Genomic DNA, 21297 nt, shown 5'->3' with positions numbered 1-21297 from the left:
GGTTTTCGAACATGTTGGCTCGACAAAAGACGTGCGACCGTACAGTAGAAACGGTCGCACGTCTTAGTTCACACTGCTCGATTCTCGTACGATCGCGGGATTTCGCCCGATTCTCGTACGAGAATCGAGCAGTGTATGGGCACCTTAAGAGAAGAAATAATGTCACCAGCACACCATAGTAGTAAAGCTCAGAATGACTGAGCCTGAGTCATTCTGAGCCTGATGAAGGGGGCCCCCTGAGGCCCCGAAAGCGCTTCCATCGAATGGCATTGTGCCATTAAATGGACTATTGCTTTACTACTATGGTGTGCTGGTGACATTATTTCTTCTGTTATGGTATACACCAGCGATCGCGGCTATGGTGCCATTCACTTCAATGGCCCGCCACGCCCACTCCTGCCCCACTAAAAAGTGAGCCGGCTGCAATGCGAGGCAGTGCGTTCCGGCCAGCATTGAGCCGGAACTCACTGCAACTGGTGTGAACGGGCCCTGAAGACAGAAGCTGGTTGGTTACCGTGCACAACTGCTGCAGATTTTGTCTAAAGTTTTGATAAATTCTGCCCACTGTGTTTTTCACGCATGTCCTTTGGGTTCATTCAATAAGGCATTGCGCTGGTAATGTGTAATAAACCATACTAGTCAATCAGAAGCTGTTATACTGATCTGACTAAACTGAAACATGCTGCTATGGCTTAGGGTTTAAAGATACGGGCACCTACACCCGTACAACATAAATTCACCCATATTTTCCTAACCTGGGGGTCACAGGTGATGTGTAGAGCCTCCAATATAAGTCAATGGCTGTATGCAGCTATAGGCGGGTATACGCAGATATTGGTATATGCCTGCACAGACAAATAACCGTGGACACAGGCAGTCTGCCTCCAAGATCGTATGTCCATTGACTTATATGGGAGGCTGGACACAGCAAATGTGGCTCCCTGAAGGGGGAAATACACAATTTAGTGTGCATGAGCCCTTACATCACATTACACATCATCAGTGCTCTATCCACTGACTCATTTAATATACTGTATCTCACTATATTTTTCTTAAGCTCACATAATGATGAAAGGAAACAATTTAGCAAAAAGACATATGATCATTCTAATTATTTAATGATGGTCTTGGGTCATGAACCTGCATTGTTACACACTGTAACACAGGCATATATTAAAAAAATAGTTGTAAGTGTATACCCGCGGTTTATAACATCAAAAATCTCATTAACATCATTATGCAAATAAGCCACCGTGTGTTGGAAATAGATTTTCTATTGCTCTTCAGATGCCACAGACTAACAGGTGGATAGTTGTAGCAATAATCATCTAAATAAGCTTACTATGTTCCCTAGAGGTATGACAAGAAAAAAATAGAAGTTCTGACCCTTCATGTCAGCCATACAGTCTTTAGGATCAGCCCCAGCAAATAAAGGTCTAGGTCTTGCTATCGTCTTAGTGTCAGTGCCATTTACTCATCCAAGAATGGAATTGTTCTTTGCAGTTATGACATCATAATATCACCTGGCTGATGAAGTCTCCAGCCATACAGAAACATTTAATGACCTCATTATGGATAATGGAATTGATTAAAGAAATAGATGAAAGCTGCAGTCATCAGAAGCACTCATTAGTCACATTGCTTACGTTTTATTGCTATCAGCTGTCATTTAGATCTGTGAGCACCTTCTGTGTTTTTTTTTTCTTATTGTTGAAGCTGCCTCTGGCTTTGTCCCTAGGACATATGCCGTATTCTGAATCTAGCATAATATGTCATTTGTATACTCGGTGGAGGGAGGACAGTCAGTCTGCGTTGTACAATATGCTAACTAAGTCTTGTTCATAGACACAGTGGATTTTGTTATACATAGAAAATAGTAGCAAAGTGGATTTGTGACTTATTTCCAGGAATTATACATTGCGTCTAACCACACTTATGTGACTTACTGTCCTTTATGAGAGTTGATGCCTCTAACAGAAGGCAGAGTCTCTTTTTGCCAAAGTCCAAATATGAGGCTAGGTTCACACCTAGGCGACTCCTGTTTTGTGCACGATTGCCGCGCGGTCAGGAGTCGCCAAGGTGTGAACCGATCATGCTGTGGGTGCCATTCGTTTCTGATGGCACCCCTGTTGCGCCGGGCGGATCGCACGGTTTCCCGGTGCAATTCTGCCTGTGCAAGTGAATAAAAAAAGCCGCACGTCGTGTGTCGCAAAAAAAGGTACCTTTTTTTAGCGATTGCCGTGCGGATGTTACCCCATGGGGATCAATGGGGCCACGCGGAAATCGCTGTGTGCACTATCACACGTGCCGGGTGTCGTGCAGTGTAGTGCATGTGTGAACCTAGCCACAAGCTGCACTACTGACTACTTCCAAATAAGCAGGTGCGCTAAGTGATAGCGACAGATGATGCCGTACCAAGACTAGATGTTAGAATACGAACTCCGCATAGGGTCCCTTTCTCAAGGTGACAAAGGGACCCTGCAAGGCCCCAAATTGTCACTATGCTTTTGACTTGAGTGACGCTGTCATCACAATGATTGTGTGATTTTGTATTTTCTTTTTGTGCCAGTTGTTTTTTCTTCCCAGGTTTCATTTTTTTTTTAAAATTAAAAATCTCAGCATACAGAATCCTCACTAAGCTGATAATCAGTGCATCATGTCTGTAAATGGCACTCCCGTCAGACATAAAGCATTATTTAGGAGAAGATCCTCTTATCTGGCAGGGCCACAGGCATGCAAATCTTTTGTATGACACTTTCCTGGCCATGTGACACTCAGATGAAAGAAAAAGACAAACTGAGTAAAATAAAACCCCAAGGGGCCACATTTGGTCTGCTGAGCCACACCTGCTTAAAGGAGAAGCACACTTTTGAGCATAAGGCCCCCCTTTCCTCAACACTCTACTATTTAGTTATTAAACAGATCAGACGTATTCTTCTGAACATTCTTCCTGGCCAGGCAATTCAACATCTTGTCATTTGTGCAGTACTATGAATGTGCAGGATTCCAGCCTTAGAGTATAATGAACTTAATGCCCTTAGACAGACAGGAACTCCATTATACTTTATGGCTGGAATGCCATCTAGTGGAGCTAGACTCCCCAACATAACATAAATGAAACATTGGGCACCTTTTCATTTATATATAATCATAAATCAGTTCTATGCCCCTTTTATTAGCCACCCACTTCTTCTGCCTCATTGCTGGTTTAGAAACCCGCACCTCTTTATGCTGGTGACATCATTGACCTGTCATTATATGTGGTCGTGTAGGTTCAATAATGTCACCAGCATTTCAGCCCTTCGGTTTTTTTAAGCTGCGTGGTCAGGGAGTGCTGCAGGTGACTGGGCCACGACTGACAGCTTTCTTCCAGGTTCATTTGAGCTCAGGTTCGGTCCAAACCCAAAATCTATCTATCTATCTATCTATCTATCTATCTATCTATCTATCTATCTATCTATCTATCTCTGATAAATGTATTGGCCAGTCCAGCTGGAATGCTGTATTGGTGTGTGAATGATTTATCTTGTGTAGTATATCTGTAGCAAGAGAATACTGTGTGCTACCACCTCTGACCTCGTCATGTGAAAAATCTTTTTACCTGACATCCATGTTGATTGTATGGTTTCATCCTTCCAAGCCACTAACTGGAACAAGTATGCAGATCATGCTTGTTTTTCGAACATGTTGGCTCGACAAAAGACGTGCGACCGTACAGTAGAAACGGTCGCACGTCTTAGTTCACACTGCTCGATTCTCGTACGATCGCGGGATTTCGCCCGATTCTCGTACGAGAATCGAGCAGTGTATGGGCACCTTAAGAGAAGAAATAATGTCACCAGCACACCATAGTAGTAAAGCTCAGAATGACTGAGCCTGAGTCATTCTGAGCCTGATGAAGGGGGCCCCCTGAGGCCCCGAAAGCGCTTCCATCGAATGGCATTGTGCCATTAAATGGACTATTGCTTTACTACTATGGTGTGCTGGTGACATTATTTCTTCTGTTATGGTATACACCAGCGATCGCGGCTATGGTGCCATTCACTTCAATGGCCCGCCACGCCCACTCCTGCCCCACTAAAAAGTGAGCCGGCTGCAATGCGAGGCAGTGCGTTCCGGCCAGCATTGAGCCGGAACTCACTGCAACTGGTGTGAACGGGCCCTGAAGACAGAAGCTGGTTGGTTACCGTGCACAACTGCTGCAGATTTTGTCTAAAGTTTTGATAAATTCTGCCCACTGTGTTTTTCACGCATGTCCTTTGGGTTCATTCAATAAGGCATTGCGCTGGTAATGTGTAATAAACCATACTAGTCAATCAGAAGCTGTTATACTGATCTGACTAAACTGAAACATGCTGCTATGGCTTAGGGTTTAAAGATACGGGCACCTACACCCGTACAACATAAATTCACCCATATTTTCCTAACCTGGGGGTCACAGGTGATGTGTAGAGCCTCCAATATAAGTCAATGGCTGTATGCAGCTATAGGCGGGTATACGCAGATATTGGTATATGCCTGCACAGACAAATAACCGTGGACACAGGCAGTCTGCCTCCAAGATCGTATGTCCATTGACTTATATGGGAGGCTGGACACAGCAAATGTGGCTCCCTGAAGGGGGAAATACACAATTTAGTGTGCATGAGCCCTTACATCACATTACACATCATCAGTGCTCTATCCACTGACTCATTTAATATACTGTATCTCACTATATTTTTCTTAAGCTCACATAATGATGAAAGGAAACAATTTAGCAAAAAGACATATGATCATTCTAATTATTTAATGATGGTCTTGGGTCATGAACCTGCATTGTTACACACTGTAACACAGGCATATATTAAAAAAATAGTTGTAAGTGTATACCCGCGGTTTATAACATCAAAAATCTCATTAACATCATTATGCAAATAAGCCACCGTGTGTTGGAAATAGATTTTCTATTGCTCTTCAGATGCCACAGACTAACAGGTGGATAGTTGTAGCAATAATCATCTAAATAAGCTTACTATGTTCCCTAGAGGTATGACAAGAAAAAAATAGAAGTTCTGACCCTTCATGTCAGCCATACAGTCTTTAGGATCAGCCCCAGCAAATAAAGGTCTAGGTCTTGCTATCGTCTTAGTGTCAGTGCCATTTACTCATCCAAGAATGGAATTGTTCTTTGCAGTTATGACATCATAATATCACCTGGCTGATGAAGTCTCCAGCCATACAGAAACATTTAATGACCTCATTATGGATAATGGAATTGATTAAAGAAATAGATGAAAGCTGCAGTCATCAGAAGCACTCATTAGTCACATTGCTTACGTTTTATTGCTATCAGCTGTCATTTAGATCTGTGAGCACCTTCTGTGTTTTTTTTTTCTTATTGTTGAAGCTGCCTCTGGCTTTGTCCCTAGGACATATGCCGTATTCTGAATCTAGCATAATATGTCATTTGTATACTCGGTGGAGGGAGGACAGTCAGTCTGCGTTGTACAATATGCTAACTAAGTCTTGTTCATAGACACAGTGGATTTTGTTATACATAGAAAATAGTAGCAAAGTGGATTTGTGACTTATTTCCAGGAATTATACATTGCGTCTAACCACACTTATGTGACTTACTGTCCTTTATGAGAGTTGATGCCTCTAACAGAAGGCAGAGTCTCTTTTTGCCAAAGTCCAAATATGAGGCTAGGTTCACACCTAGGCGACTCCTGTTTTGTGCACGATTGCCGCGCGGTCAGGAGTCGCCAAGGTGTGAACCGATCATGCTGTGGGTGCCATTCGTTTCTGATGGCACCCCTGTTGCGCCGGGCGGATCGCACGGTTTCCCGGTGCAATTCTGCCTGTGCAAGTGAATAAAAAAAGCCGCACGTCGTGTGTCGCAAAAAAAGGTACCTTTTTTTAGCGATTGCCGTGCGGATGTTACCCCATGGGGATCAATGGGGCCACGCGGAAATCGCTGTGTGCACTATCACACGTGCCGGGTGTCGTGCAGTGTAGTGCATGTGTGAACCTAGCCACAAGCTGCACTACTGACTACTTCCAAATAAGCAGGTGCGCTAAGTGATAGCGACAGATGATGCCGTACCAAGACTAGATGTTAGAATACGAACTCCGCATAGGGTCCCTTTCTCAAGGTGACAAAGGGACCCTGCAAGGCCCCAAATTGTCACTATGCTTTTGACTTGAGTGACGCTGTCATCACAATGATTGTGTGATTTTGTATTTTCTTTTTGTGCCAGTTGTTTTTTCTTCCCAGGTTTCATTTTTTTTTTAAAATTAAAAATCTCAGCATACAGAATCCTCACTAAGCTGATAATCAGTGCATCATGTCTGTAAATGGCACTCCCGTCAGACATAAAGCATTATTTAGGAGAAGATCCTCTTATCTGGCAGGGCCACAGGCATGCAAATCTTTTGTATGACACTTTCCTGGCCATGTGACACTCAGATGAAAGAAAAAGACAAACTGAGTAAAATAAAACCCCAAGGGGCCACATTTGGTCTGCTGAGCCACACCTGCTTAAAGGAGAAGCACACTTTTGAGCATAAGGCCCCCCTTTCCTCAACACTCTACTATTTAGTTATTAAACAGATCAGACGTATTCTTCTGAACATTCTTCCTGGCCAGGCAATTCAACATCTTGTCATTTGTGCAGTACTATGAATGTGCAGGATTCCAGCCTTAGAGTATAATGAACTTAATGCCCTTAGACAGACAGGAACTCCATTATACTTTATGGCTGGAATGCCATCTAGTGGAGCTAGACTCCCCAACATAACATAAATGAAACATTGGGCACCTTTTCATTTATATATAATCATAAATCAGTTCTATGCCCCTTTTATTAGCCACCCACTTCTTCTGCCTCATTGCTGGTTTAGAAACCCGCACCTCTTTATGCTGGTGACATCATTGACCTGTCATTATATGTGGTCGTGTAGGTTCAATAATGTCACCAGCATTTCAGCCCTTCGGTTTTTTTAAGCTGCGTGGTCAGGGAGTGCTGCAGGTGACTGGGCCACGACTGACAGCTTTCTTCCAGGTTCATTTGAGCTCAGGTTCGGTCCAAACCCAAAATCTATCTATCTATCTATCTATCTATCTATCTATCTATCTATCTATCTATCTATCTATCTCTGATAAATGTATTGGCCAGTCCAGCTGGAATGCTGTATTGGTGTGTGAATGATTTATCTTGTGTAGTATATCTGTAGCAAGAGAATACTGTGTGCTACCACCTCTGACCTCGTCATGTGAAAAATCTTTTTACCTGACATCCATGTTGATTGTATGGTTTCATCCTTCCAAGCCACTAACTGGAACAAGTATGCAGATCATGCTTGGTCATTGTCAGTGAATCAGAATGTACTGAAGTCAGCAACAGCCAGAAAATGATCATTTTCAGTAAGGGGCCAGCAGTGGTAACCACCCTATTTCTTTTAGAAGAGTTTTGTTTTATGTGTAAATATGTTGATGCATGTAGGTGTCTCTGTGCTTTTAAACATAAATGTTTACCGTTATATTTGGTGACGTGGGGAAATAAAGAAGAAATACAGCTTTTGATAAACTCAAACCACATCCTTCTCTACAGACAGCAGTGCCCGACACTGTAGAATGTCAGACAGGTAGTCTGAATGCAGAACATCTGGCGTATATCGTCCTTGCCACAAACTCTGCTTTCCTGGCATTTCACCCATGTTTACATGTGTAACTAAAGAGAACCGGATAGGTGTTACCCAAGACTCTATAAAGTGTTTGCTTAGGTTTTATAATTAAGGGTTTAATCAATGTCATAAAGAACACCGAGGGCAAAATGTACACTCAGCAAATCAGAATGTTTGCTAAAGGTGTACTCACTTGTACTCTTGACGAGTTACAAAAATATGTCTAAAATTACAAAATTCTTCTTTTAAACTGGTCAGATATTTTTGAACAAGTGAAACTAAAAATATTACAGATAATGACAGGTAGCAAAATATAGTCTGAGTGTTTAAATTCTAGACATAACGTTTTTATTTTGGTCTCAATAGAATGCAGATGGTCAGATTTTTATTGCTGTCTATAACCCTGACATAAAACAGTAAATATCTTCACTCATTTTTTTATCCTAAAGACAAGGCATGAAGTCACAGGAAATCTCAAGATCCCACCTTTCATAGCTGGCACCAAAAAGGTGTCCTTCTTGGGAGATTCAGGCTAAGTTCACATATCGGCGATCATGCACGAGTGCAAACAGCGGTTGCCGTGCGGCCCCATTGATTTCAATGTGGTTACATCCGCGTGACAAACGCTGAAAAAAGGTACATGTACCATATTTTGCAACACGCATTGCACATTTTTTTCTAACTACAATTGCACGGGCGGTATCGCGCCGGGAAACTGCACAATCTGCCTGGAACGACTGGGGTGCCATTGGAAAATAAAGGCACCCCCAGTGCGATCGGCGGTGGTGTGCGATTCCGTGATCGTGCGGCCATTCCTGCACGATTGCCGCACGGTCACGGATCGTCCAGGCGTGAACCTGGCCTCACATGTATAAAGTGATGAGTGCACCAAACAGTCTGAGAGTCCAAAAACTTTTATTAGTATTGTTTCACAAACGACAACACAGAACAGCCATCGTGTTTCAGGGGATTCACTGATTCTGGCTATACTCTATACAGCAAATACCTAACTCTTGGTGATTTGTGACACCATTAAGTCCTTATGATTACCCATTATGTTTAAGCTTTGAAGAGTGGGGAGGTCTTTGAGCTCCCGAACGGTGTTGGTTGTTCTGTGTCATCATTTATGAAGCAATACTATTATTAAAAGTTTTTGGACTCGCATTAGACTTTGTACATGTGAATCTTCAAATCTGAGCCACTTTGTGTGAGGAACATGACATTTTTTCAGGAGCACCTTCACCAGTGCCATTGTGCTTTATGAAGATCTGACCGATTTGTGCAGCCCCACCCTCCTTGAACTTGGCACTATGTATTGGTTTATCAGATTACACCCTCTTGACATTTTAGCAAGACATAGAAAGTCAGATTGTGTTACAGTTGCCTGTCCATATTGTACCAGTGGCCTGTGGACCCAAGGGCAGCTGCAACCTTTTATTAAACGTAAAAATAAATAAATAACTAGTGCAAGAAAGCACCATGCTCTCACAAGCATGCTATCTGTCATAGGCTGGATCACAGCACTCTATCTTCAGGCTAGCTATAGATTATCACAGGAATTGCATGTCTGGCAGGGCAATGCGGCTGCTGGCCCTGGCAGTCCTGCCACCTTAGACCCAGGCTTGTGTGTGCCAGGCTTGAAAATTAATATCAAACAAAATTTTAAACAATATTTGTCAAACTTTAATTGGTATTATGGAGTGTTCCGAATTTTTTCTATGAAAGTTTGTATGAAAATAAACAGAGTATAGCCATATTTTACAAGCTACGACCATGTGAACTGATTTCTCTGTACTCGATATATGTCTTTTGGAACACATCTCTTACTGTGTCTAAGCTAAAAACATGAATGTTTGCCTCCACTAACACCTTTCTGTTTGTTATTCACAGGTGAGAAGCCTTTTGAATGCAGTTGGGAGGAGTGCAACAAAAAGTTTGCGAGGTCAGACGAGCTTGCAAGACACTACCGCACCCATACTGGAGAGAAGAAATTCTGCTGTCCTATTTGTGAAAAGCGTTTTATGCGCAGTGATCACCTGACCAAGCATGCCCGCCGCCATGCCAATTTCCAGCCCAGCATGCTTAAAGGGCGAGGGGGTGCCAGCTCTAGAAACGGATCTGTCAGCGACTACAGCCGCTCCGATGCATCCAGTCCTGCTATCAGCCCAGCAAGCTCCCCTTAAGTCTACTTGCACTGGACATTAGCACTTTTCCTCTGCTAATGTGGAATACTTTGGGAAATGAACTTTTTCTTACCTGCATTTAACGTTTTTTTATTTTATGTTTTTGATTTGTAAGTGATTTAAGACAGCTTATTTTAAACTAACAGAACAAATACCAGTTACCAATATAAGGAAAAACGTCCTTTCTACTTTCCTGGCTGCCTTTCTCTTGGATTTCCAGAATTCTCTTAACGAATCTATTTTGGATCTCCAAAATTTTACAGGTGATTCTGTCCTGGATCTTCAGAGTTCAGAACTTCCTCCATTTTCTACCTCCAGATTTCAAGAAATCTTCTGTTTTGTATACACACATATACACATATCTCTAGAAATCCATAACCCCTTACACTAAATGTCACAGAACTATACAAGTCTGTCTGTCTTGGATCAGAACTCCATAAAGTCAACTCTCGTGCATTCTGAAAATCTCCTAAGCCTGTCTCTTGCAGTCACGTTCCTAAATTGCTATACATCATGTTTGTCTCCAATTCATCTAAAGCTAAAATATACTTCCGAAAGGACAACAAGCAAATAAACTACTTTCTTCACCTCAGGACACAAATAAAACTTGCACAACAAAAGCATTTATCTACAGCTTACAGTTCAACAATGTTGAATCTCACCTCTTCTTCAATACTGCCCTCTCTCAGGAATTGGTTTATAGGTTATAAGAGTACAATGAAGTCACATTCTTACTGCAGCCTTATCCTTTGTGAGGTTCTACTCTCAATTTTCCTTTTTTTTTTGCACTCAGAATTTTGTTTGGTAATAGGCACAATGCGAAGCGCTCGTTTTGGAACATGGTGCCCGTTTAGTGCTGTGGTAATTCTGGTTTTGTTGCGGTAGTTTTTTTTTTTTTTCATTTCAATGTATATATTATTCCTAGCCATGTCAATATGTACACACAGATACACGTGTGCACAAAACAAACACACACATACACATATATGCTTGTGTGAATGGTGTTGTTCAGCTTTGTGGCTATTTTAAGTATCAGTATAAGTTTAGTATTTTTTTTGATTATATTTGTGCATAATGTTCAAGAAGGCTGTACTGTAAACTCTACAATGAGCATTCTATTCATTTCAGTCTAGGATATATTCAGTGCACTTTCTTTTTTCCTATCAGGTCATTAAATTAAAGAGCCTCTTACCGAGTCACTGTTGATAAGTGCCTGAGAAAGCAGCACTACCTGCGGTCAAGCCACTATGGTTGCCATGAATCAGAAAGTTAACAGGCTGTCACAAAACTTAAGCCAAATTACTATACCTGCCTGATGACACCACTGAACAGCTTGTATATGTTTATAATTAAACGTTGGTCAGCTATGTCTACATGTTAAAATTTTTACTATTCAACACCTTAGAAACGACATTGGTAAAAGAGTTTAAAGCTGAACTCTAGGCATTCAACAAAGTACACAAATAAAATACTAATATGGGAGCTGTTTTACCTTCCAAAGGTTTTTGTTCATCCAATCCTGAGGTTTAAACAACCCTACCACGGCCAGGCAGATGGCACCACTTTCCTTATTACAGCAAAATACTGTAGAAGGGATACAGTGATGCCCTCTCTCCCCACCCAAGCCTGCTGACTGCACAGTGAAAGGGCAGTTGCAGACTGATTAGGTTATCCCTCTGTTCACTCTGCAGCATATTTCTTGTCACAACATTTGCATGCCGCTTACATAACTGGCTCCCAGTCCTGACCCTCGCGCTCCCAGTCTGAGTTCTGCTACACCGCGAGTCACTGATACGAAATCAGTTACAGGTGCTTACACCAGTTATATTAAAAGTAATGATTTTTAATGAATACCTAACTGCATTTATTTGTGTATTTTATATTAGCCTGGAGTTCAGCCTTAAATTGTGAAAGTTAAATGCAAATTCAACCAAAAAAATTACTCACCAAAAATATAGTTCTTAGTTTGGTGTGAAGGATCAATAGGGCACTTCTTGAATCAACTGATATATTTATAGACCCACCCTGTAGACCCACTCCTGTAAACCTCCACCACCAATCTTCTCCTATTGGTAATTTGCCAGAGTTATCAGCTGGACCCTTTGATTCCTTCTGATATACCATCTAATGCAGCTGTGGAAAAGGCAAAAGATCAATGCGGAAAAGTTACAGTGGCAGACCTTCACAGTAGACATAGATAATTATAAATTCACATGCCAGTTGGCACCATTTTGCTAAATTATTTCAAATAATTGATAAACTTGAAAATCACTGAAAATGTATCAAAGTACTGGCAACCTTTAAACCACTGAAATGGCAATTTCCAATGTAGCTCACTTATTCAAGGGTTTGATAACGTAAATCTTGCTGTGTGAGCCTGTGTATTGCATAGGTTCTACTTTTAATAGCACCATTTTGTTAAACGCATCCCTTAATGTTTGACAGAAATTCCCATTTGTACGTTTGTCTTCATCACATAGTGCTGTTTGCTCACCAATTTATTCAGATGTGTCTGGGAAGGTGGTACTTCTTCACAATATGGTGTGTCTGTATACTGATGAGGCCAGACTAACTTGCCATGGTAAGCAGTGCATTGTGGGGCAAGGCCTGCATCAGTATTTTGAGTCCATGAAGAGGAGCAGAAGTCTGACTACATCTGTATCAAATGATTTTTATGCATAAAACTATCAGCTTCACTACTAATAGAGTAATGCACTTTGGGCTTTTGAGTGTGTTTGTGTATTTCTATATAATATCTATAAATATATAAATCTATACATATAAGAAACAGTAAACTGCAATACGGTTTTGTAGCAGGATCTATAAAGCCACAATTTTAATTTCTCTGGTTTTCACTAATCTACAGCTTTTTACCACTCTGGTTTTACATCATGATCTTACGTTAGGGTAGGTTTGGAAGATTATAGAAACATTTTAAAACCTATATCTCATGTAAAGTGCTCTTAAGGGATTCTTACTACTTTCTGTGTTGGAAATGTGTGTGTGCATCATGTGTTACAGGGTACAAAGCACATGCAGGCTTTTTTTTTTTTTAATGAATCAGTGCAAAAGGCAATAATGAGTTGCAAAGTACATTAACCTATAATGTCAGACAGAATTCAGATCAGTTCTGGCTCTGATTGGTTGTTGTGGGTTATTGCATTTTTCCCACCATCATTGTTATTAAATAAAAGCCCTGTGGTGTCATCTGTGATGGGCATTTTGCAGTACAGAACTACATTCTCTGCAAACCACTGCAAGTAAAAGGTTCATGTTGAAGTATAATTCTTTAAAACAATTTACTGCATATGAATGTGTTATAATGTAGAGGTAAAAGCATAATGCAGCTTTAAATTACAGCCTCCATAAAGAGAGAGAGAGAGAGAAGTTGCACAACACATCAGACCCACCCAGAAGGGAAGAAAAGACTTCATGGAATATAGCTGTATTTTCTTATGTAAAACCTAAAGTGGACCTGTGCCCAGATTATGCACATTGAATAAGGACTATCCCTGCACTGGAAGGGTTAAGTGCTCGTTTTGTCTAGGGAACTAAAATAACAAAGATATACTCACCCGAATCTCGAGCCCAGTTGGCTTGGCTGCTGGACCGGTCCCTGCAACCTTACTCCCTCTACGCTTGGGCGATGGAATGAGTCTCGGCGTCCTCACATCTGGGAGTCATCACATCCACAACGCTGTTTTGGACATGATAAATCACAGGACCTTAGACTTCCGGGGAGAGCGAGGCTGCAGGGATCAGTCTAGAAGCCAGTTGGTTCCGAGATTCGGGTGAGTATATCTTTGTTATTTTAGCTCCATAGACAAAATGGTCACAGAACTCTTGCAGTGTGGGGGTAGCCTCACTGCAAGAGTTAAGATTCCTATGCCCGGAGTTCTTTAAGTATTTAAATATTCTAAACAAGCAATAAAAGCACTTTAAAACACACCCTTATTCACCCATATAGTTATATGCATTGTGGAGAAATTAATCATTAAAGTTCACAGAGGCACTGCAATCACAGCTCATCTTTCCTTATTTTCTGTGACCGCAACCATCTGATGTAAACACACAGCAGATGTTTCTGGGCAGCTAGAACCTAACTGAAACTGGACTTGAGTCTCTGCTGCTAGTTTTGAGAATCTGTGAGGATGAATTACTTCACAGTACATGCAGCTAGAGAGATCGGGACGGCTTATTTTAAAATTTGTTTACTGCTTGTTAAGAATAAGTAAAGGCTTTAATGTCCATAGTATGGGCACAGGGGCACTTTACAATTATTTGACTGGGCTTTCTGACTTTGGTATAGCTGCAATATTTGGTGGATTATCATCAACAGCTTCAGGATTTCCCTTTTTTAGGGTTGCTTTATAAAAGGGCAAGCAAGATTTTAACTTAAAAGAGAACTTCAGTAATGCTACAAATTACTAACGCATACACACATTTCAGGTTGCCAGCACCTGGTATTCACGTTTTTATTGTGAGCTGTAAAACTTGGGTACTGAAGGCTATAAATAATTTTAGCGCAATTTGGTGCAGATTTGAAATAAAAACAATTGTCAGGGCAAAGACGTGTACTATTGTATTGACTTGTAATGCATGTATTGTTAAGTCTTTATCCACAACACACAGTGGCAGGATAGCCTTGTAGATAGAATTCAATTTTTGCTACAGGGTCAAGAATCCTGGAGAAGCTTTCTGTTTCAATCAGTGGATTCACGGACAGTAATGTAGATGCAGGTAAATAGTTTTTTACATCAGCTATAGCTCCTTATGGTATATTTTCAGTTTGCATTGTGTCTGAAGTTCTCTTTTAAATAATATTGTTTTAAAGTTAGCCTTTCTCTTCCAACACAGCTTTCAAATATTCTGTGCTCTTTATCTCTCTCTCTGAGCTACCTTCTGCTTTCACCGGTGGCATTACAGAAGACAAGGAGAAGGAAACCGCTGACCAACTTTGAGCTGGTCAGATCGGTGAAAGATTAAAGCAGAAAATGTTGCTGTTCCTAGTTATGGTGAATATCGTGGTCAGTGGTGCTACAGAAGAAGCATAATTGGCTAAAGTAATCAGCATATATTTAAATTTATGAATCTTTCAAATGTGAGATTCAGCCATTGCCAATTACACAATTATTATTTTTTCTGTAAAATACAGGGTGATATTTAGTAATTTGAGCCTAAAACAGCTCGGCTGTATGTATTGTCTTGTTCATAGAACTTATTGGATTTCTCTCACTGTGCATTCAGATCCAGAAACTAGAATCTTCAAGTGTTTACCTTCCAGTGTAAGATAGCATGGGCCCTGATTTTGGATCACATTGCTATGACTGAGAAGCAGACCTTTTCCTTTAATCTGCAATTCAATGCCGCTACCTAGGTTACCTGTACAAGCCACAAGACCCACAATAATGACCGTGCAATGCTGGAATGGTTAGTGACTATCTTTTACAGACACTGAAATCTGTGTAATCAGTCAAACTAACTGCAGATGGTTATAAAATACATGATTGACACTTCTGGTTCACAGTAGATTGTGTTATAAGGACCTAGCCTGTCTGTTGGGTGCACCATTGCACTGTATGTTGTAGGAAGACCCTAGAGCAAAGAACCCATCTATATCTTTATTGTTTGGTTAGAACTGCTCTTCAGAGTGGACAATGTATTGTTTTTATCTGTTAATAATAAAGAAAACTATTAGAGAAATTTCAGAGATATTTTACAAAGTAACAGTAAGTATCGAACACTCGGGCATTGATACTTTGCATTCCATAGAGTCTTTTGGGCATTTTGGTTCCATTTTTATTTATCTAGATAGACATTTTGGTGCAATTTCATTTTTAAATTTCCCTTTATGTTATGCAGATTGTTTTATTATTATCAAATGTGTTGCTGTTTTATGCTATTGAATGATATGTTTTAAATTAACTTTGTTCCTTTTTTATTATTATTATTTTTAGCAGTATTCTCCTGTTCAAGGTTTCAGTTTGTTTTGTCTCTTTAAGAAAAGAAAAAAAAGGGAACCTGGTATTTCAGTCAAAAGCAATGAATCCTGTTAGTCACTAATAATTGTAACTAACTATTACATTCCAGCAGACAGGGAATATTGAAAGCATAAATATATGTATACTTTTTGTGTATCTTTAAGTAGACTCCTTTTTTTGTAAAGAAAATTATGGATTAGTTACGCATTGATGCAGCATGTGTAGCATTTTATGAGTTTTATTGGTTGATTTTCTTGTTTGGGGGTTGTTTTACAATATATAGTCAAATTCTTTCCTGTCGTCTTACTGAAGCTGCCAGTAGCTGTTCCACAAGACTTGTATTTTTACATTGTATACACTTTTAAGAAGAAAAAAAAGGTTGTTGCAATAGGCACAGTGATTAGAGCAGTTTATGTGAAATATATAGAGGATTTTATTAAATATATATCCATTTGTTCATGCAGAAGAAATAAATAGTTCTATATTATAGGGAAGATATAGGGTTCAACTGCCATTTAACAGTGGGATTCCAGCTTAGGTAGTTCAACATGTCTAGACAGCCACTCCCAAAGCACAGTACATATACTGTATGCCACATTCATTAAGAAGCAGTCATTGTAATAAATCTTCAATCTTGTCAGAAAGAAATTATCTTTGGCATAGCAAATATTGCCCATACCCATTTACTTATCAAATTCCTGACACCTTTGTTTCAGCACTGCCAAGTAAACCAAGACATCCTACAAATCATACCTGTGAATCCAAAAACATATAATAATTAATGAACATTTAAAACTCAAGGCATTTTGACATGTGCAGGTTTTGTCAGTAGGAGCCACTATGTCACTGTACCGTTAACATTTCCATATATTTCAGATATATTTAACAACAAATTCAAGGTAAACGTAACTAGGGAGCCAACCATGTGAGCAAAAAGTTTTTTTTTTGTAATCTTGTCTACAGATTTGCAAAGGCAGAAACAGATTAAACAGGGTTTAAGCACTTTAATTACATACAGAAAACTGAACCTACTGAATCTATTGATTATTTGACTACCATGCATCAAGACAACAGATGCCAAATGGTATATTGTCCTATTACTGCCTTTTCCCCCACCTCTCCTACGTTAAAAAATGCATGCTGTAGGCTTAGATAACTACAACACTGAGTTTATAATCCCATGGATATCCTTACCACTTATAACATGGAACTGAGGTGGAACAGAGCACGAATTTATGAGTAGACCTATGGAAATCATAGGATATCTTTTTACCTTAATTCCCTTCTATATTGTATTCTTTTAGATCTGGGCTAGCTGGTCAAATCTGTTTTAAAGCTGATCTGTTTACTGTGATGTACAATGATATCAGAATTAAAGACATCCCCTTACTCACATAAACGGCTATTACTTTTATTACCTCTACTCAAAATGTCACCTGCTTATTTAAATACAGATCCTTAACATGACTGACCATATAAAGCTCAGAAAACGTTTCTGGGTGAGTTTTCCTTTATGGTTCCAGAGTGTAGTAAATGTACTCTTTAAAGTTTGCTTAAATGTCAGAAATGTAGAGGGAAATTCTGGATTCACAAGTTTTGATAAAACCGAATATAAGTAGATGTGTGCACATTTTAAGGTTCATAAATTACTTTTTCAGATGTAATAGACTACCTAGGTTAATAAGAGTCCAGAAATTGTGGCCGAAGAAGCACGGTCACATTAGTACATTGTACTGGTTCATTGTAATGCCACTGTTACAATTGATATAAAAAAAGTTCCAACATTTACCTGTAGTACAAGTCAAATACTAGCTATTGTTTTTGCAGGGCAGGGTAAAAAAATGGAAGGAAACGTTGTTACTGATACTTTTCTTTCATATATTACAATGATAATCTGCAATTAATTGGCTTCAAAGTCAATACCCGTGGGTATCTGTGGCTCACAGTAAAAATGCAACAGCACGGAAAAAAAACAATTGTTAAAATCTTCACTAGAATCCAAAAGAACATAACGTTGTACTTTTAAGCCAAAAAAAACCTTTAATTGATTCTCAGAAATCTTTTGTGCTTTCATGTTACAAGAAATCCTCAAAAACGTGTTTTAGCTTGCACAAATTACAAATCCATAAAAATCACACTTCTTTATGTAGCGTTTTCATGTCACTTTTTACCTTTAACTCCTTTGGCACTAACCTAACTACAAAACCAACATAAAAGCTAGTAATCATATTTTCTCAGTAATCAGATTTCTACTATGCAGATTCTGCTCTGTATACTATAAATTCTTCTTATTATGTTATTGGGTGGCTGGTAACGACTGAAGAGAGACTACACAGAAACCAGCATAAGTTAGACATTATTACTCTGTACTTAAAGGCAAAAAAACCCCAACGGTATGTGTTAGTGTTAGCTTCCAAGCTAACAATGGCTAGGAAGTGTTGGGAGAGCTCTGTTACTATTATTATTACTACCTATTGTTATTTTCTCCACAGAAATAAAAAAAAAAACTGCACAAAGGTATGCTTACTAAAATATTTACATTTTGTGCCTATCAGTTTAACATAAGAAACCCTAGGATAGTAACATTTCAGTTCGATGTTTCTATTTTATTCACAATTAATGGTTCCTTAAGGTTATTCTTGAACCAAAAGTACTTCATTTTACAGAAAGTCCATCATTTTTCTTAGCGCGACACTAAATTTAAGAGCTAAAACTTAAAAATGCATTAATACCTTAACTATTAACAAAAGTAGCTTATTTGTGTATCACTCAGCTGTAGATCCTCAAATATCTCTCCTTCCTTCTGGAGAGTGGCTACTTTTACTCCCCATGGTCCCTGTGTTTGTTTTCAAGTAGTCGCCTCTCCAAATTCATTCCCGTGATAGACTATAATTTCAATACAAATTAGCTAACTAAACATGAGATTGTAGTCTACTATGGGAGTGAGCTTGAAGCAGGGGCTACTTTACAACCCACACAGGGACCATGGGGAACAAAAGTAACCACCCAGCAGAAGGAAGGACAGTGTCAGCACCAATTCAGAGATGATTTGAGGATCTACAGCTGAGTGATACACAAATAAGCTACTTTTTTTGTTAATAGTTAAATCTTAAAAATGCATTCAAGTACCTTAACTCCAGAGTTTAGTGTCACTTTATTGTATTACTATATGCATACACATACAAAGCCAGATAATTATTTACATCGTTTCATTTATTGTTTAATACTGCGCTGTGCAAAGCAAAGAACAATTGTAACCGGTTGCTAATTACAACAACAGTTTTTCTTTAGTCACTTTAAATAGGGCTGTTTTAGGGATACATTCCCATTAAACTGTGCAATCTCTTACAGGGTTGTAGGTCCCAGTCAATATGAATATGGTGGAAAGTGTACATTAGCAGATGTTTAGTTCACTCAACCATTAGGTTACAATATTTTTTTTAAATAATTACAGGTATTTTAGTAAAAATATCCATCTAAAATATCTACAAAGTCTAGGTTGTCCGTGCATAGGCTATCACTGTGGGGCCTAGTTATAAATATAAGCAAACTGATTGCTTTTTTTTTTCCTATTGTCATACCTGCCAATATTGTATCATTAATCTTTTTGAAGATTTTAAAAAATAATTTTTAATAGTAATTCCATTTTTTTTATTGATTTATGAAATAAAAGGAGAAAGCAAAACTGGAACAAAAATAGAGTTGCTTTTAATGACTAATCTTTTGTTGCTTGTGGTCCCTTTTTGTTTTCTACATTTGCTTTATAAGTAGCCCCATAGTAGACAGATTGGAAAAATCAAGAAAAAAGAGTTTGAACCACCTTGAGGAAAGATCATTTTCCAGCTTCTTTCTACAGCCATAATAAAGAGTCCCCAAACAATAGCCATACACAGGTAGATATGATCATTCATTTCTTAAAGATCATAATCTTGGGAGATCCTTTATTCACCAATTTTTCCCCGCAGTGGGCATTAGTATGTATCTGTCAAGCAGAGAATAGGTACTTGCCAAATGAAAATTTCAATCTTGATGTATCATGCCAGACTACAAAAGCAGCCTTTCTTGGCTCCCCATATACTTGCTTATGCCTCATATATAGAGAGACTGTTGCACACATTTTATTTAAGAAGAAATATTTTGTTTTTATGAAAATACTTGTTTTTTTAATATTTTGTTTTTATGAAAACAACTAGATACTGTTCACAAAAAAAACTTAATGAAATATTTTATTTTGTCCTGGGCTCCTGAATGTTTGGTAAGGTTAATGAAACCTCATCTAAACAAATAAATGCATAGTAATGCATAACTGAAACCTAGTCCTCCAGATAGAATATTTCTTGTGGTTTATAAAACAAACCCATGCATTCCATCCTAAACAGAGCTCTAAATAGTTGTCCTTATAATCATACCCACGCTTGTATCTCGGCTTGATAAACAATATCATTCAACTACAAAATGAAAACTTTTTTGGTGCAGCATAATCTGCCTTTACTTTAAAGCACACCTTGCCTGAGTTGTTAGGGGCTTTTTTTTTTATGATAATAAGCTGGGTTGTAAGGACCTTACTCCCTGAAAACCAACCTCAGCTGAAAAACAGCCTCGAGAGGGTCCATCTGTCTAATGTTACAGTAGCTGCCATTTGAGCTGTGCAATTTGATTGGTTACCAGAAAATGAAATGGTTGCCCTCCTATAAAAAAAAAGCAAAGCATGTGGCCCCCAGTCATCTGGAAAGAGAATCTCCACTGGTTGGGTTATTACCTATATAAAGGCAATCAGTGCCTCACTTCAAAAATAAGAAAGCTGTTTAACTGGAGAATGTCCTTAGCTACCTGGCGATACTTTCTAAAGTGATAGAAAATCTCTGATAATAAACACTTTGCCATCTGCTAGTGTAAGGTAAATATCCAATGCTTATCGCATTGGATATTTACCTTACACTAAAAATTACCGCATGCTAGGAAAAAACAGGACTACGTCTAACTATATTCTACGACAGTACGTTACAATATAGCATTTTTCCTTTGTGGGTCACATTTTTAGATAATAGCATAAGACCTTTTGTGCCTTGCATGTTTAAACAGCAAGCAATTTGGCTTTGGCTAAACAGTAGTTGTTTTCTTTAGTAATTATCCATCTGAAACAGCATCTTCTCAGCTGTTCAACAGAAATGTGAATCTATAAAAACATGCAGACTGATACATACAATGCCCAGTTGAAGTAAAAAAGAATGGATTTTTGCAGTCATGACTTTTTGACTGTGAATATGCTTTGTATCTGTAGATATTATATAATCACTTCTAACAGCTTTATATAGCTAGATGTATAACAGAAGTAGCAGAAATTGATACATTTGCTATGACACTAGAGATTTAAAAAGAACTTGTATACACTTAATTTGCCCCAAAAATGTCTAGGATCATACATTATATCCATGGGCATGGTTAAAATAGGCCTGTGGCTTAAC

The 21297-nt window shown here is 39.0% G+C and overlaps 1 protein-coding gene across 1 annotated transcript in view; it reads left to right on the top strand.

The window, feature by feature from the left end:
• KLF13 (Kruppel like factor 13) overlaps positions 1-9851 on the top strand; it is a 75375-nt gene extending 65524 nt beyond the window's left edge. Inside the window, exon 3 of the mRNA XM_018552279.1 lies at positions 9559-9851. Within this exon, the coding sequence (XP_018407781.1) occupies positions 9559-9851 (293 nt within the window). The remainder of the gene's footprint in view (positions 1-9558) is intronic.
• The last annotated feature ends 11446 nt before the right edge of the window (positions 9852-21297 follow it).

The sequence above is a fragment of the Nanorana parkeri genome, unplaced genomic scaffold (assembly GCF_000935625.1).
Source record: "Nanorana parkeri isolate BGI_ZX_2015 unplaced genomic scaffold, ASM93562v1 scaffold82, whole genome shotgun sequence".
Lineage (NCBI taxonomy): Eukaryota > Metazoa > Chordata > Amphibia > Anura > Dicroglossidae > Nanorana > Nanorana parkeri.
Note: the sequence above shows the minus strand (reverse complement) of the source record. Positions and strands in the feature narration are given on the sequence as shown.